The 18,273-nt window shown below is 52.8% G+C and overlaps 1 protein-coding gene across 3 annotated transcripts in view; it reads right to left on the bottom strand.

Annotated features, from left to right (window-relative positions):
- Positions 1–18,273, bottom strand: part of cgna (cingulin a) — a 141,354-nt gene that overhangs the window by 30,093 nt on the left and 92,988 nt on the right. For all 3 annotated transcript variants that reach the window (XM_085978658.1, XM_085978659.1, XM_085978656.1), the window contains exons 16-18: positions 9,067–9,228; positions 7,510–7,599; positions 1,583–1,666 (exon numbers count right to left, since the gene is read on the bottom strand). In XM_085978658.1, coding sequence (XP_085834784.1) covers positions 1,583–1,666; positions 7,510–7,599; positions 9,067–9,228 — 336 coding nt within the window. The remainder of the gene's footprint in view (positions 1–1,582; positions 1,667–7,509; positions 7,600–9,066; positions 9,229–18,273) is intronic.

Below are 18,273 nucleotides of genomic sequence, written 5' to 3'. Positions count from 1 at the left end.
ATTTAGTGCTGTCATCGGCTGTGCTGTGGGAACCAGCACTCTGCGTACATGCAAGAGGCCGGGCCCAGCCTCGCTGGCCAGCTCACGCGGGCCGTGTACTGATCGCACTAGAGATAAATGGAGATGTTCTTGTGCGATATCATCAACATCAGCACGGTGGCATAGTGGTTAGCACTGTTGCCTCACAGCGCCAGGGACCCGGGTTCGAATCCGGCCTCGGGCGACTGTCTGTGTGGAGTTTGCACATTCTCCCCGTGTTTGCGTGGGTTTTCTCCGGGTGCTCCGGTTTCCTCCCACAGTCCAAAGATGTGCGGGTTAGGTTGATTGGCTATGATAAATTGACCCTTAGTGTTAGGGGGATTAAATACGTGGGGTTACAGGGATAGGGTGGGATATGTGTTGGTGTCGGGGTTACGGGGATCGGGTGGGATATGTGTCGGTGCAGGCTCGATGGGCCGAAATGGCCTCTATCTGCATTGTGGGGTTTCTGTGATTCTGTGAAAACACTCTTGCCATTTATGAGCCCAATAATACAGGGAATAAAAAAAGACTTGCGTTTCTCCAGCGACTTTCATGACTACCTCAGGACGCCCCAAAGGGCTTTACAGCCAATGAAGTACTTTCTTTGAAGTGTGGTCACTGTTGTAATGTGGGAAACGCGACAGCCAATTTGCGCACAGCAAGCTCCCACAAACAGCACTGTGATAATGACCAGATCATCTGTTTTTAGTGATGTTGGTTGAGGGATAAATATTGGCCCCAGGACTGCGGGGAGAACACCCCACCCCCCCGCCCCGCGTTTCTTCAAAATAGTGGCCGTGGGATCTTTTACGTCCGCCCGAGAGAGCAGATGGGGCCTCGGTTTAACGTCGCATCTGAAAGACGGGATGGGATGCCCGTGTGAAAAATGGGACTTCCTCACCAGATTCTAACAGGACTGGACAGACTAGATGCAGGAAGGATGTTCCCGATGGCGGGGGAGTCCAGAACCAGGGGTCACAGTCTAAGGATAAGGGGTAAGCCATTTAGGACTGAAATGAGGAGGAATTTCTTCACCCAGAGAGTGGTGAACCTGTGGAATTCTCTACCACAGAAGGCAGTTGAGGCCAATTCATTAAATATATTCAAGAAGGAGTTGGATATATTTCTTAAAGGCTAAAGGGATCAAGGGAAATGGGGAGAAGGCAGGGACAGGGTACTGAATTTGGATGATCAGCCATGATCGCATTGAATGGCGGAGCGGGCTCGAGGGGCCGAATGGCCGACTCCTGCTCCTATCTTCTATGTTTCTATTCCTTTCTCCCTCATGTGTTTATCCAGCTTCCCCTTAAATGCATCGACGCTCTTCGCCTCAACCACTCCCTGTGGTAGCGAGTTCCACATTCTCACCACTCTCTGGGTAAAGAAGTTTCTCCTGAATTCCCGATTGGATTTATTAGTGACTATCTTGTATTTATTACCATATAATTGCTGTTAAAACGATTGCCCAGCACTTGTGCGAATGACGCAAGATTAATCCAAGCTGCTGCTGCCTCCTCCGCTGCCTTGTGTTTGTGCGAAGTTAATGTTTCAAGGAACGTACCTGTCTTTCTAAAGAAATTTTGTCACATTCCAGGTCCTGCCTTGCAGCTCTCTCTTGCATCAGCTCGCCTCTCAGCTGCTCAATCTGTTGGCAGGGGTTGGGAAACAACAAAGAAATGAAAAGAAGGAAACATGTTCCACATGAATCGACTCCACTGTGTTCAGACTAGCACGGATGCTCGTTTGGACAAGTCGAGGTGGCAGGGGATCCTGGCAATAATCAGACATCAATTCTGTTTGTAAAGGCCCACGTTGTCTTCCCCTGATGGGCAAATGCACCACGTGTGGTGGCATTGATTGTTCATTCCTCGGTCAATTCCCGAGTTATCTGATCCCAGGGGAGGAGACAGTGAGGCAACAACTGGCTCTAGGAAACGAGGAGGAATTATTCCCACAATCTTTGGAATTCTCTTCTCCAGAGAGCTGTGGAGGCTGGGTCACCGAATATATTTAAGGTGGCGATAGACAGATTTTTTGAACGGTAAGGGAGTTATGGGGAGCGGGCAGGGAAGTGGAGTTGGGGCCAAGATCGGATCAGCCATGATTTTATTGAAAGGCGGAGCAGGCTCGAGGGGCCGAATGACCCACTCCTGCTCCTACGTCTTATGTTCTAGGATCCCTGCATTGGGGAGGCCCTGATTACCAACCATTAAGAAAGAAAGACTTGCATTTCTATAGCATTTTTCACGACCACCGGATGTCCCAAAACGTTTTACATCCAGGCACCGTTGTAATGTAGGAAACACGGCAGCCAATTTGCGCACAGCAAGCTCTCACAAACAGCAATGTGATAAATGACCAGATCATCTGCTTTTTTTAGTGATGTTGGTTGAGGGATAAATATTGGCCCCAGGACACCGGGAGAACTCCCCCTGCTCTTCTTCCAATAGTGGCCGTGGGATCTTTTACATCCACCTGAGAGCGCAGACGGGGGCCTTGGGTTTAACGTCTCATCCGAATGATGGCACCTCCGACAGTGCGGCGCTCCCTCAGTACTGCCCCTCCGACAGTGCAGCGCTCCCTCAGTACCGCCCCTCCGACAGTGCGGCGTCCCTCAGTACTGCCCCTCCGACAGTGCGGCGCTCCCTCAGTACTGCCCCTCCGACAGTGCGGCGCTCCCTCAGTACCGCCCCTCCGACAGTGCGGCGCTCCCTCAGTACCGCCCCTCCGACAGTGCGGCGCTCCCTCAGTACCGCCCCTCCGACAGTGCGGCGCTCCCTCAGTACCGCCCCTCCGACAGTGCGGCGCTCCCTCAGTAGCGCACCTCCGACAGTGCGGCGCTCCCTCAGTACTGCCCCTCCGACATTGCGGTGCTCCCTCAGTACTGCCCCTCCGACAGTGCGGCGCTCCCTCAGTACCGCCCCTCCGACAGTGCGGCGCTCCCTCAGTACCGCACCTCCGACAGTGCGGCGCTCCCTCAGTACTGCCCCTCCGACAGTGCGGCACTCCCTCAGTACTGCACCTCCGACAGTGCGGCGCTCCCTCAATACCGCCCCTCCGACAGTGCGGCGTGCCCTCAGTACTGGTACTGGGAGTGTTGGCCTGGATTTCGTGCTCAAGTCTTTGGAGTGGGACTCGAACCCACAACCTTTTGACTCAGAGACGAGAGTGCTACCCACTGAGCCACAGGTGACGCTCCTCAGCAGGGTGATGGGGAAAGAGCGGGGGGGTGGGGAATGGGAACTACAGGAAACTCTCTTTTAATCGGCACCTAAATATCCAGAGATCTCTCTTAACCGGCAACATTCAGGAGTAGGTTCAGGTAAGTTTTACTATATATTAGTGGCCGTGTAACCGGGATTCTTGCACAAGTGCCGTGTAACTGGGGCTCTCGTACCTTGGTAAGTGTACCTCTCTGTAATCCGGGCTTTTTGATCAACCGGCACCACGCCGGTCCCGGATAAAAAAAAGAGTTTCCTGTAACTGGATAGCTTTCAAAGGGCTGGCACAGGCACGATGGGCCCAACGGCCTCCTTCTGCATCATTCTATGACGTGCTACCAGCTGTTCAAGATGTACTCCTGTCTTGGACATGCCTACAGCCCCAGGATAAACTACAGATTGGAGCAGTGATTCAATTCCCCACCACCGTCACTGGAACAAACTAGTTTGAGCTGCATTCAGGCACCTGGGTGTTGGCCGAGGCAGCTGGAACCAGTGAAGGGTTTTGGCAGAACTTCATACTTTTGAAGGGATAATAAATGAGGACATAACTTGTGTAAGGCGGCAAATGGTATGTTGGCCTTCGTAGCGAGAGCGTTCGAGTACAGGAGCAAGGATGTCTCACTACAGTTGTACAGGGCCTTGGTGAGACCACACCTTGAGTATTGTGTGCAGTTTTGGGCGCCTTATCTGAGGAAGGATGTTCTTGCCATGGAGGGAGTGCAGCGAAGATTCACCAGACTGATACCTGGGATGGCAGGAATGACGTATGAGGAGAGATTGGGTCAATTGGGCTTATACTCGCTGGAGTTTAGAAGAATGAGAGGGGATCTCATTGAAACTTATAAAATTCTAACAGGACTAGACAGACTAGATGCAGGGAGGATGTTTCTGATGGCCGGGGAGTCCAGAACCAGGGGTCACAGTCTAAGGATAAGGGGTAAGCCATTTAGGACAGAGATGAGGAGGAATTTCTTCACCCAGAGAGTGGTGAACCTGTGGAATTCTCTACCACACAAGGCAGTTGAGGCCAATTCATTAAATATATTCAAGAAGGAGTTGGATATGGGGAGAAGCAGGGACCGGGTTCTGAATGTGGATGATCAGCCATGATCTCAATGAATGGCGGAGCAGGCTCGAGGGGCCGAATGGCCGACTCCTGCTCCTATCTTCTATGTTTCTATGTCAGTGGGAAGTTCACGTGGTGCGAGTATATGGGTGAAAACTACCACATCAACCATCAGGCGAACTGCACGGTTTTTCATGGCAATAACTGAGCAAAGAAGGCGGAGAGGAGATTTGATAAGAGGCGTTTAAAAATCATGAAGGGTTTAGATAGAATAAATAAAGTTTCCAGTGGCTGAGGGGTCGACAACCAGAGGTCACAGATTTAAGGCGATTGGCAAAAGAACCAGAAGCGACACGAGGAAAAACTTGTTTCACGCAGCGAGTGGTTAGGATTTGGAATGCGCTGCCTGATAGGGCAGTGGAGGCAGATTCAATAGTGTGGGGGGGGGGGGGAAAGAAAGAGAGAGCGAGAGGCGGGGGGGAGGAGAGAGCGAGAAGCGGGGGGGGGAAGGAGAGAGCGAGAGGCGGGGGGGGAGGAGAGAGCGAGAGGCGGGGGGGGAAGGAGAGAGCGAGAGGCGGGGGGGGAAGGAGAGAGCGAGAGGCGGGGGGAAGGAGAGAGCGAGAGGCGGGGGGAAGGAGGGAGCGAGAGGCGGGGGGGGGGGGAAGGAGAGAGCGAGAGGCCGGGGGGGAGGAGAGAGCGAGAGGCGGGGGGGAAGGAGAGAGCGAGAGGCGGGGGGGAAGGAGAGAGCGAGCGGCGGAGGGGAAGGAGAGAGCGAGAGGCGGGGGGGAGGAGAGAGCGAGAGGCGGGGGGGGGGAGAGGGGGGGGGGGAAGGAGAGCGAGAGGCGGGGGGGGGAAGGAGAGCGAGAGGCGGGGGGGAAGGAGAGAGCGAGAGGCGGGGGGGGAAGGAGAGAGCGAGAGGCGGGGGGGAAGGAGAGAGCGAGAGGCGGGGGGGAAGGAGAGAGCGAGAGGCGGGGGGGAGGAGAGAGCGAGAGGCGGGGGGGAAGGAGAGAGCGAGAGGCGGGGGGGAAGGAGAGAGCGAGAGGCGGGGGGGAAGGAGAGAGCGAGAGGCGGGGGGGGGAAGGAGAGCGAGAGGCGGGGGGGGAAGGAGAGAGCGAGAGGCGGGGGGGGAAGGAGAGCGAGAGGCGGGGGGGAAGGAGAGAGCGAGAGGCGGTGGGGGGGGAAGGAGAGCGAGAGGCGTGGGGGGAAGGAGAGAGCGAGAGGCGGGGGGGAAGGAGAGAGCGAGAGGCGGGGGGGAGGAGAGAGCGAGAGGGAGGAGAGAGCGAGCGGCGGGGGGGGAAGGAGAGAGCGAGAGGCGGGGGGGGAAGGAGAGAGCGAGAGGCGGGGGGGAAGGAGAGAGCGAGAGGCGGGGGGGAAGGAGAGAGCGAGAGGCGGGGGGGGGAGGAGAGAGCGAGAGGCGGGGGGGGGAGGAGAGAGCGAGAGGCGGGGGGGAAGGAGAGAGCGAGAGGCGGGGGGGAAGGAGAGAGCGAGCGGCGGGGGGGGGAGGAGAGAGCGAGAGGCGGGGGGGGAAGGAGAGAGCGAGAGGCGGGGGGGGAGGAGAGAGCGAGAAGCGGGGGGAGGAGAGAGCGAGAGGCGGGGGGGAAGGAGAGAGCGAGAGGCGGGGGGGGAAGGAGAGAGCGAGAGGCGGGGGGGAGGAGAGAGCGAGAGGCGGGGGGGAAGGAGAGAGCGAGAGGCGGGGGGGGGGAAGGAGAGAGCGAGAGGCGGGGGGGCAAGGAGAGAGCGAGAGGCGGGGGGGGAAGGAGAGAGCGAGCGGCGGGGGGAAGGAGAGAGCGAGAGGCGGGGGGGGAAGGAGAGAGCGAGAGGCGGGGGGGAAGGAGAGAGCGAGAGGCGGGGGGGAAGGAGAGAGCGAGAGGCGGGGGGGAAGGAGAGAGCGAGAGGCGGGGGGGAAGGAGAGAGGCGAGAGGCGGGGGGGGAGGAGAGAGCGCGAGGCGGGGGGAGGAGAGAGCGAGAGGCGGGGGGGAGGAGAGAGAGTGTGGTGGGGGGGGGAAGGAGAGAGAGTGTGGCGGGGGGAAGGAGAGAGTGTGGCGGTGGGGAAGGAGAGTGTGGCGGGGGGAAGGAGAGTGTGGTGGGGGGAAGGAGAGAGTGAGTGGCGGGGGGAAGGAGAGAGCGAGAGAGAGAGAGCGCGGAGAGAAGAGAAAGGGAGGAGAGAAGAGAAAGGGAGGAGAGAGAGAGAGAGAGAGCGGGGCGCGCGAGTACGAAGAGCGGGAGATTATTTCAATCTAAAAATTGTTAACTGCCAGGACCAAGGTCGCTGGAACTAAATGAGATTCTGCCAAAATGATCTTTGCTCAGGTAAGTGAGGTGTGCCCCAATATCAGATCTTGAAACTCGACCAGTGTTTATTTAGTAGCTTGGTTCGATGATGAAGTTCTGCATTAAGCCAGACAGGCGGCTGATCAGAGACAGTATTAATCTACGATGTGGAGATGCCGGTGTTGGACTGGGGTGGACAAATGTGAGAAGTCACACAACACCAGGTTATAGTCCAACAGCTTTATTTGAAATCACAAGCTTTCAGAGCGCTGCTCCTTCGTCAGGTGAAGTGAAGAGATGCATGGGAACATCACCACCTACAAGTTCCCCTCCAAGCCACACACCATCCTGACTTGGACCTGTATCGCCGTTCCTTCAGTCGCTGGGCCAAAATCCTGGAACTCCCTTCCTAACAGAACTGTGGGTGTACCTACACCATATGGACTGCAGCGGTTCAAGGCGGCGGCTCACCACCATCTTCTCAAGGGCAATTAGGGATGGGCACTAAATGCAGGCATAGCCAGCGACGCCCACATCCCATCAATGAATTTTAAAAAATATAGGCACAGCATATATAGTCATAGAACACTGCCAGATGATTACAGGTAATCTTTCTAGCTGCCCTTTATCCCACCTCGGCAGAGATCACACCATTGATTGCTGTGATTATCTCTCTGCCGAGGTGTGATAAAGGGCAGTTAGAAAGATTACCTGTAATCATCTGGCAGTGTTCTTTGACTATATATGCTGTGTCTTTATGCATCTCTTCACTTCACCTGACGAAGGAGCAGCGCTCCGAAAGCTTGTGATTTCAAATAAAGCTGTTGGACTATAACCTGGTGTTGTGTGACTTCTCAGTATTACTCTCGTCAGATTGCTCAGAGTGGGCCGGTCGGTCGGGGACATTTTAGCGCCTGTTCCTAATACCTGCTCTCTGCTCCGGTTGATTCGCTCCGTTAAAAGGTCGGCGCCGCTCTTCTCTTCGTCCAGCTCCAGCTCCAGGCGCTTGACCTTGTCCTGCAACCAAGAGGAAACGAGGAGAGTTAGAAAACAACCTGCCGGCCGGAGGCTCGGCCATCGTCCCGCGGCCGTCGGGAGACCTCGCGCCTGGCACGGCATGGCGCGCAGACCAGACAGACCTCGGCCGTCTGGCAGGAGTTAGCGCGGCAGAGAGATTTCCCTTTGCCGATCTCCCCCTTCGACCCCGCCCATTCCCGAAGATTGGGGTGCGGTCCTACACACGCAGGTCACACTCTTCTACCTCATGCCAAGTGGCCATTATTCAGGTGTGAGGATCCCGGGGGTGGGGGGGGGGGTGGTGGTAGAAATTCACCTCGGCCGATAACGCGAAATGGACGGCATCACTTGCGTGCCCCGTTGGCACTCGCAGCCCGATATTCCGTTCTGCTGACTTCAATGGAACCGGGTATCAGTTGGGAGTGTACAACAACCACCTGCATTTACACAGCACCTTTGACGTAGTAAATGTCCCAGGGCGCTTCACAAGAGCGATTATCTGACAAAATTTGACACCAAGCCACATAAGGAGAAATTAGGGCAATGACCCAAAAGCTTGGCCAAAGAGGTCGGTTTTAAGGAGGAGAGAGAGAGAGAGAGAGAGGCGGAGAGGTTTAGGGAGGGAATTCCAGAGCTCTGGGGTCCCAGGCGGCTGAAGGCACGGCCGCCAATGGTGGAGCGATGGAAATCGGGGGACGCTCAAGAGGCCAGAATTAGAGGAGCGCAGAGATCTTTTAAGGACTGTGGGGTTGGAGGAGATTGCACAGATAGGGTGGCCCATGCGATACCGTCCGTTTTTGCACTACCGCTCGACGAATTTCTACCCCTCAGTGTTGGCAGGCAATTCCACCATGGGGAGGGGATTCACAGCCGAGCCCAATCTTGCCCCGGCCAGCCTCATCGAGATCGGGTACGCTGGAAGATCATCAGATTATCCCCTCCTGAATCCAGGGGTTGATAAAGCCGCGATTGCACTCCTACCTCTCGTCGTGGCAGAGGATCAACTAACACAGCGCCGGCCAGGGATGGAAGCTGGGATACTCCTTGCCTGTAAGGCTCAACTACCGACTGCATAAGCCTGCCGAGCCCAGACTTACTGTGGTTAGAGCTGAATGAAAATAATGCTGAATTCTCTCGATTAGACAGCCCTCAGCACATCAAGCTTTTCTTTAACAAGGAAAAAAAAATTGTGGTAATTCCTTTACCAACTTCTAACTGTAGGCAAACAGGGAAGAGGAGAGGGAAGGGTGTAAAAAGGGGAAGGAAGGGCGAGGCAAGGAGACGGGACTCTACACATGACTTCTCGGGCCAACGCTCGTGTGACAGCACGGGTGCTGGTCCCATCCAAGTCTGGACGATGTTCATTGGGTTTGCCGTTGACTGATGTCAAGTCTCCTAACACTGGACCGGAGTTGGCTATTCCGTGCACACGTGAAAATCAAAAATCAAATTTGTTTGGACACTGACCTCCAGTACTTTTGCCAGTCGGAACTTGTCATCCTGTGTGCGTCTCTTGATGTCCATCTCCTGCTCCAAGTGCTGCACTCTCTGCCCCAGCAGATCCTTATCCAGCACCGCATTCTCCTTCTCTGCATTGCTCTGTTGCAGGTCGTGTTTCAAACGCCCAATCTGGAACAGGAACACGCGTTCAATTGCACGCCTTTCGGGCCTTCACTCCATTGCAGCAGGTGCTGGATGACGGTTAACAGCATTGCTCACAGGTAGCCTGGGGATCGGATCACCTGTTCCCGATGCTTACTGGGTAGTCACTGACGCAAGAAAACTACTAGGCACTTGGTCTAAGCGTTAAACAAAGCTTTAATCAACTGTTTTACAACATGGAGGTCTAGTTGTGTCCTTCACTAGTTCCTGTTAAGGAATGTCCTGAGCAAGCTGGGCCCGTGCCCGAGTATTTATACTCTCCCTGGACAGCGCCACCAGCAGGCCGCCCAGTATTATTTCATAAGTCATTTTCACATGAATGACCAGATTCATGTCAGAGACCATTCGGCCCATCGAATCTGGGCCAGCTCTTCCGATATACAAAAATCTTTTACTTCCCCCCCCCAGTCACTGGAGGGAGGACTTTGAACAGCAAGAGCCCTGACTCAGCTTTCCTTTACATTCGTTTCTGAAGCCACGTCGCCACCGGTGAGACAAAGTCAATTTTTTTCCTCGCTACGATTTGGTAGATTTGAAAAATAAAATTTGTGGAAGTTGTTGTTAACTTATCAGCCCAGTCGCTTCCCTCCCTTATTTTAAAGTCAATCTGACGGAGCAAACTGCCTGTCGTCCCTCCTAATTATATCACCCGTTGCATCCATTTCATTGCTGTGAAGCACCTTGGGATGTTTTCTATGGAAGAGGCGCTAACTCGTTGCAAGTGGTTCGCTAGCTTAATCACCATCTAGTGGCAGCAACTGAGTGCTGCACTGTGCATTACGGAGCACTGTTTTAAGACAATATAGAATCACAGAACGGCTACAGCCCGCACTGGCCCTCTGCAAGAGCACTTCAGCTAGTCCCACTCCACCTACCCTTTCCCCCGTAGCCCTGCAAATTTTTTTTCTTTCAGGTGCTTATCCAATTCCCTTTTGAAAGCCACGATTGAGTCTGCCTCCATCACCCTTTCCACTCGCTGCGTGAAAAGGTTTTCCCTCCTGTCTCCTCTGGTTCTTTGGCCAATCACCTTAAATCTGTGTCCTCTGCTTCTCGGCCCTTCCGCCAATGGGAACAGTTTCTCTCCCTATCGACTCAGTCCAGACCCCTCATGATTTTGAACGCCTCCATCAAATCTCCTCTCGACCTTCTCTGCTCGAAGGAGAACAACCCCAACTTCTCCAGTCTCTCCACGTCACTGAAGTCACTCATCCCTGGAATCATTCTCGGAAATCTTTTCTGCACCCTCTCAAAGGCCTTCACATCCTTCCTAAAGTGCGGTGCCCAGAATTGCACACAATACTCCAGTTGAGGCCGAACCAGTGTTTTATAAATGTTCATCATAACCTCCTTGCTTTTGGACTCTATGTCTCTATTCATGAAGCCCAGGATCCCGTATGCTTTTTAACCGCTTTCTCAACCTGCCCTGCCACCTTCAACGATTTGTGCACATATACCCCCAGGTCTCTCCGTTCATGCACCCCCAATATGCCACGTTCATTATAAGTGTTGCAAGTGCACAATTTATTCAGCGCTCAGCTGTTGAGGGGCAGTAAACAGACCAGGCTCGATTTGCAGGCTGCGCTGAATTAGGACAGTGTATAAGGCTTCAGAGCCCATGGGTTAAAGATTCTGGGTGTGGAGAGAAGTTGGCCAGGACTCCCGACCCCTGATCAGTACGCAGGAACTCGTGCTGAACTGAGGGCGCAAGAGCAAGGTCAGGGTCAACGTTGGTTTGTGATGGTTCCCAAGATAAAGTAAAAAGCCTGACAACTCAGCTTATATAGGCAGAAGCAAAACACGGCGGGATGCTGGAAATCTGAAATAGAAACATAGAAGATAGGAGCAGGAGTCGGCCATTCGGCCCCTCGAGCCTGCTCCGCCATTCAATGAGATCATGGCTGATCATCCAAACTCAGTACCCTGTCCCTGCCTTCTCCCCATATCCCTTGATCCCTTTAGCCTTAAGAAATATATCTAACTCCTTCTTGAATATATTTAATGAATTGGCCTCAACTGCCTTCTGTGGTAGAGAATTCCACAGGTTCGCCACTCTCTGGGTGAAGAAATTCCTCCTCATCTCTGTCCTAAATGGCTTACCCCTTATCCTTAGACTGTGACCCCTGGTTCTGGACTCCCCGACCATCGGGAACAGCCTTCCTGCATCTAGTCTGTCCAGTCCTGTTAGAATTTTATAAGTTTCAATGAGATCCCCTCTCATTCTTCTAAACTCCAGCGAGTATAAGCCCAATCGACCCAATTTCTCCTCATACGTCATTCCTGCCATCCCAGGTATCAGCCTGGTGAATCTTCGCTGAACTCCCTCCATGGCAAGAACATCCTTCCTCAGGTAAGGCGACCAAAACTGCACACAATACTCAAATGTGGTCTCACCAAGGCCCTGTACAACTGCAGCAAGACATCCTTGTTCCTGTACTCGAACCCTCTCGCTACGAAGGCCAGCATACCATTTGCCTTCTTAACCGCCTGCTGCACCTGCATGCTTACCTTCAGCGACTGGTGCACAAGGACACCCAGGTCTCGTTGCACTTCCCCTTCTCCCAATCTATTGCCATTCAGATAATAATCTGCCTTCCTGTTTTTGACACCAAAGTGGATAACCTTGCATTTATCCACGTTATATTGCATCTGCCATGCTTCTGCCCAATCACCCAACCTGTCCAAATCATCCTGGAGTTTCTCGGCATCCTCCTCACAGCACACACGCCCATCCAACTTAGTGTCGTCTGCAAACTTGAAGATATTACATCTAGTTCCCTCGTCTAGATCAATATAATTCTGAACAGAAAATGCTGGAAACACTCAGCGGGTCAGGCAGCATCCGGGGAGAGAGAGAGAGAGAGACACAGAGAGACAGAGACAGAGAGACAGAGAGAGAGAGACAGAGAGAGAGAGACAGAGAGAGAGAGACACAGAGAGAGAGAGACACAGAGAGAGAGACAGAATGTTGGAAACCTGTACTTTTTTTGTTATGTAAGCTTTGGCAATATGGTTCCCTGTAAACTTTCATGCCAATAAAGCATTTGAATTTGAATTTGAATTTGACAGAGAGACAGAGAGAGAGACAGAGAGAGAGAGAGACAGAGAGAGACACACAGAGAGAGACAGAGAGAGAGACAGAGAGAGACAGAGAGAGAGAGAGAGAGAGAGAGAGACAGAGAGACAGAGAGACAGAGAGAGAGAGACAGAGAGAGACAGAGAGAGAGAGAGAGAGAGAGACAGAGAGACAGAGAGACAGAGAGAGAGAGACAGAGAGAGACAGAGAGAGAGAGACAGAGAGAGAGAGAGAGAGAGAGACAGAGAGAGAGAGACAGAGAGAGACAGAGAGAGACAGAGACAGAGAGAGAGACAGAGAGAGAGACAGAGAGAGAGACAGAGAGAGAGACACACACACAGAGAGAGAGACAGAGAGAGAGACAGAGAGACACACAGAGAGAGACAGAGAGAGGCTTTCGACTCCATCTGGCATGACGGTTTATTCCTGAAACTTATCGAAAGCGGGGTAGGAGGGAAAACATATGATGTAATTAAATCAATGTATACAAACAACAAATGTGCAGTTAAAATTGGAGACAAACAAACAAAATACTTCCCACAGGGGCGGGGGGTGACGCAGGGCTCGCCAATCTCACCGACACTCTTTAATATTTACATAAATGGATTGGCAAAACTACTTGAACAATCTACAGCACCCGGCCTCACCCTATATGAATCCAAGGTTAAATTCCTCCTCTATGCAGACGACCTGGTTCTGCTGTCACCAATTAAGGAGGGTATACAGCAGAACCTGGACCTGCTGGAGTCGTACTGCCAGACTTGGGCCATGACAATAAATCCCCAAAAAACCAAAGTCCTTGTGTTCCAGCAAAGATCCAAACATCAGGGACCCAAAATAAATTCCACAGTAGGAACAACCAAAATTGAACAAACCACTAACTACACATACTTGGGCTTAAAAATCAGTTCTACGGGAAACTTCAAACTGGCTGTGAATGAACTGAAAGAGAAAGCAAGAAGGGCTTTCTATGCCATCAAAAAATCAATCCAAATAGAAATCCCAATTAGCATTTGGCTCAAAATTTTCAAATCAGTAATTGAACCAATTGCACTCTACGGCAGTGAGGTATGGGGACCGCTAACACAACAAGAATTTGCAAAATGGGACAAACACCCAATTGAGATCCTACATGCAGAATTCTGTAAAAGTATCCTCCGGACTCAAAGGAAAACAGTAAACAATGCATGCAGGGCGGAACTAGGCCAATATCCATTAATAATCACTATCCAAAAAAGAGCCACCAAATTTTGGAACCACCTACAAATGAGCAACCCCCAATGCTATCACTACGACGCCCTGAAATGCCAAGAGCTGACCATAAAGAAGAATACCCTCAGTCAACTAGTCCTGGGACTCAGTGAAGTAACTACTAACAATACTAACAATAACCAGCCCCAGGACAGTGACAGGGTAACACAAAGAATTTGACCCAACACAATCGTCGCTAAGCAAAAGGAAAAATATCTGACATATTGGGCAGAAACAACAAAAACCCAAAGCAAACTCAATTGCTACTTGGCCCTAAACAGACAATACAACATAGCTGATTACCTGACCATGGTAAAGGATAACAAACTGAGAAGAACCTTGACAAGGTACAGACTTAGCGAACATAGCCTAGCGATCGAAAAAGGCAGACCAGGCTGCCAAGAGAAGACAGGATATGCGCTCACTGCAGTCAGGGAATAGTAGAGACAGAGATGCACTTCCTCACAGCCTGTGGAAAATATCAGGGCATCAGGGAGAATTTCTACCAAAAATTCTCACAAATATGCCCTGAATTCAGAAATCTGAATGACAACCAAAAACTCCCATTCCTACTGGGGGAGGAGAGAGGCTGTGTAACACTGGCGGCACACTATGTTACAGCTTGCCATGAACAGAGGGACAACCAGTAAACTAAGAAAAGAGTATATATAAACAAGGCGAATGTATATTTATACACTCAGGGATATACCTGTTTATACGCTGTATGAATAGAACTGCGTTTATGTGTTCAACCATAAATGTATTTTGATGCTTTGGCAACATAAGATGTACCTTATCATGCCAATAAAGCGATTTGAATTTGAATTTGAATTTGAGAGAGACACAATAGAAGCCCTACATGCAGAATTTTGCCGAAGCATTCTTCGCACCCAAAGGAAAACACCAACGAATGCATGCAGAGCCGAACTAGGCAGATACCCACTGATAATAAACATCCAAAAACGAGCACTAAACTTCCTAAATCACCTCAAATCTAGCTCCCCAGACACCCTTCATTTTAAAGCCTTCCAGACCCAAGAGCTAAACCCAGAAGAGTGTCCCCTGAGTCAGCTGCTACTGAAACTAAGTACTCCTACTCAGCCGGACCCTGACCAGTCCCAGACCAACACTGCCGTCCAAACACCAATCCGAGTGAACCAAATCATTAAACAATGCAAAGAAACCTACCTGGAACATTGGAACAAAATAACCAAAAGCCAAAGCAGATTAGAATGTTACCGGGCCCTAAAAAGAGAATATAAACTGGCAGACTATCTCTCGACCATCAGAGACACAAAACAGAGACAGACCCTCACCAGGTACAGACTAAGCGACCACCAACTGGCAATTGAAAAAGGAAGATACAAGAAATCCTGGCAGCCTAGAGAGAATAGAATATGTGATCAATGTCTGGCCGGCGAGGTTGAGACAGAGATGCATTTCCTCCTAAAATGCGAAAAATTCAACACAACAAGAAACATATTATTTGACAAGCTCAGCCAAACAACCCCAGATTTCAAAGAATTGGATGACCTGTCAAAAATTAAGATTAGTCCTGGGAGAAGGAGACAAACCATACCTTGGTGCCAAATATGTAACAACATGTCACAACCTGAGGACTGTTTAAAATTAATACTGAATGTACCCAACGATGTTCAACGACTGTTTAAATTAATATTGTTTAAATTAATATTGTATGTACCCAACAAAGGTCAAAATTGTTTGACACCTACAGAATGTTGGAAAACTGTACTTTTTGTTATGTAAACTTTGGCAATATGGTTCCCTGTAAACTTTCATGCCAATAAAGCATTTGAATTGAATTGAATTGAGAGACAGAGAGAGAGAGAGACAGAGAGAGAGACAGAGAGAGAGAGAGAGAGAGAGAGAGACAGAGAGAGAGAGACAGAGAGAGACAGAGAGAGAGAGAGAGAGGGAGAGACAGAGAGAGAGACAGAGAGAGAGAGAGAGAGAGAGAGAGAGAGACAGAGAGAGAGAGACAGAGAGAGAGAGACAGAGAGAGAGAGAGACAGAGTTAACGTTTCAGGTCTGTGACTATGTCAGAACTGGAAAAAGTTAGAGATAATAACAGGGTTTAAAGCAAGTGCAGTGGCAGGGAAAGGGGGAGGGGAGGAAAGAACAAAAGGGAAGGTGTGTGATAGGGTGGAAGGAAGGCAGGAGAGATTAAATGACAAAAGATGAGGTGCTGTTCCTCAAGCTTATGTTGAGCTTCATTGGAACAGCGCAGGAGGCCGAGGACAGAGAGGTCAGAGTGGGAACGGGGCGTAGAATTAAAGTGACAGACTTGTACGTGAGCAGCGACCCGTTAAGAGAGCTACTAGGGTCTGCCTGGTGGCCACATAACCCTTTTTGAGCAGGGACAGGAGACGAGGATCGAGGCAAAAATGAGAGGGATCTCTAATCCTGTGCCTAAATTGTCTGGCTTAGTTGCGTGTGGTCTTTTCGCTTATAGGGAGAGAATGTTTCCCTTGTTTCAGGGAAACAGGAACTCACGTAGTTTACTTTGATGACTCAAACAGAAAAGAACTTGCATTTCTATAGCGCCTTTCACGACATCTCAAAGCGCTTTACAGCCAGAATTTACTTTTGACGCGTGGTCACTGTTGTAATGTAGGAAACGCGGCAGCCAATTTGCTCACAGGAAGCTCCCACAAACAGCAATGTGACAATGACCGGATCATCTGTTTTTAGTGATGTTGATTGAGGGATAAATATTGGCCCCAGGACACCGGGGAGAACTGCCCCAGCTCTTCTTCCAATAGTGGCCGTGGGATCTTTTACCAGAGAGAGCAGACGGGGGCCCTCGGTTTAACGTCTCATCCAACAGACGGCGCCTCAGACCGTGCGGCACCTCCCTCAGTACCGCCCCTCCAACAGTGCGGTGCTCCCTCAGTACCGCCCCTCCGATAGTGCGGCACCTCCCTCAGTACCGCCCCTCCGACAGTGCGGCACTCCCTCAGTACTGCCCCTCCGACAGTGCGGCGCTCCCTCAGTACTGCCCCTCCGACAGTGCCGCGCTCCCTCAGTACTGCCCCTCCGACAGTGCCGCGCTCCCTCAGTACTGCCCCTCCGACAGTGCGGCGTCCCTCAGTACCACCCCTCCGACAGTGCGGCGCTCCCTCAGTACTGCCCCTCCGACAGTGCGACGCTCCCTCAGTACCGCCCCTCCGACAGTGCGGCGCTCCCTCAGTACTGCCCCTCCGACAGTGCCGCGCTCCCTCAGTACTGCCCCTCCGACAGTGCCGCGCTCCCTCAGTACTGCCCCTCCGACAGTGCCGCGCTCCCTCAGTACCGCCCCTCCGACAGTGCCGCGCTCCCTCAGTACCGCCCCTCCGACAGTGCGGCGTCCCTCAGTACCGCCCCTCCGACAGTGCGGCGCTCCCTCAGTACCGCCCCTCCGACAGTGCGGCGCTCCCTCAGTACTGCCCCTCCGACAGTGCGGCGCTCCCTCAGTACTGCCCCTCCGACAGTGCAGCGCTCCCTCAGTACTGCCCCTCGGACAGTGCGGCGCTCCCTCAGTACCGCCCCTCCGACAGTGCGGCGCTCCCTCAGTACTGCCCCTCCGACAGTGCGGCGCTCCCTCAGTACAGCCCCTCCGACAGCGCGGGGCTCCCTCAGTACTGCCCCTCCGACAGTGCGGCGCTCCCTCAGTACTGCCCCTCCGACAGTGTGGCGCTCCCTCAGTACTGCCCCTCCGACATTGCGGCGCTCCCTCAGTACTGCCCCTCCAACAGTGCGGCGCTCCCTCAGTACTGCCCCTCCGACAGTGCGGCGCTCACTCAGTCTGACCTTCTGACTCAGAGGCGAGGGCCTAGAAATTCAGTAAGGCCCCACCAGGTCTTTAGCGCCCGAAATTTAGCGCTCGCCCGGATTCCCGTAGCGCCCGCCTGAAATTCAGTTGCGACGGGCCAAGATGGAGGCGGGCGCTATTGCAGGGTTTGGCCGCCTCGCTTGGGGCGATGAAAGTCTATTTCAGGCGTCCAGCTGCCGCTGCGCCACCCGATGCGGTGCGGCAGGCTGGGGTACTGCAGGCCTCCTCCTTCTCTTAAGGAGGAGCTGCCTGCAGCCGTGAGATCGCCGCTGGATTCCCCCGGCAAATGAGCCCGGCACCACGGAGAAGTGCCGGGCTCGCGGGAGTCAGACAGCAATGCCGCGGGGGGGGGGTGGTGCAGGAGTCTGGGGAGGGAGGTGCGGCCATGCGGCCGCCGGGAAAGCGGCCGGCCGCCCCTCCACCTTTATGCGCCGGCCTCTCGGAGCTGCAAGGCCCCGTTTTTCAAACGTTGCTTGCGGCCGCTGCGAGCGAGGCGGCCGCAACTGAATTTGGCCTTCGGCACGGAATCGCGTTGGAACCGGGGCGCTGCGCACACCGATGACGTCATCGGTGCCGGCGCAGCGCTACCGGCTAACGCCGCTGTTAGGGACCAACTTAATTTCGGGCACTAAAAAACTTCCGGCGCAACCCACTCTTTCGCCCCTAAGTGGGCGCAAACGCGACTGAATTTCTAGGCCGAGATGCGCTACCCACTGAACCACGGGTTGCCACACGTACCAAACAACCAGCTGGTCCCACCCCCACCCATTTAAATAAAAAGTCGTGTCCGGCCTCCCACTGCTGATCACAACAATGGGCCAGAAATCCGGGTCGGGGGCTTCCCGTGGGTGCAAGC

This window comes from Somniosus microcephalus, unplaced genomic scaffold, assembly GCF_052327205.1.
Source record: "Somniosus microcephalus isolate GS21.2 unplaced genomic scaffold, FLI_Smic_1.0 unresolved_chr7, whole genome shotgun sequence".
Lineage (NCBI taxonomy): Eukaryota > Metazoa > Chordata > Chondrichthyes > Squaliformes > Somniosidae > Somniosus > Somniosus microcephalus.
The sequence above is the reverse complement of the archived record's forward strand: the minus strand, read 5'-3'. Positions and strand labels throughout refer to the sequence as shown.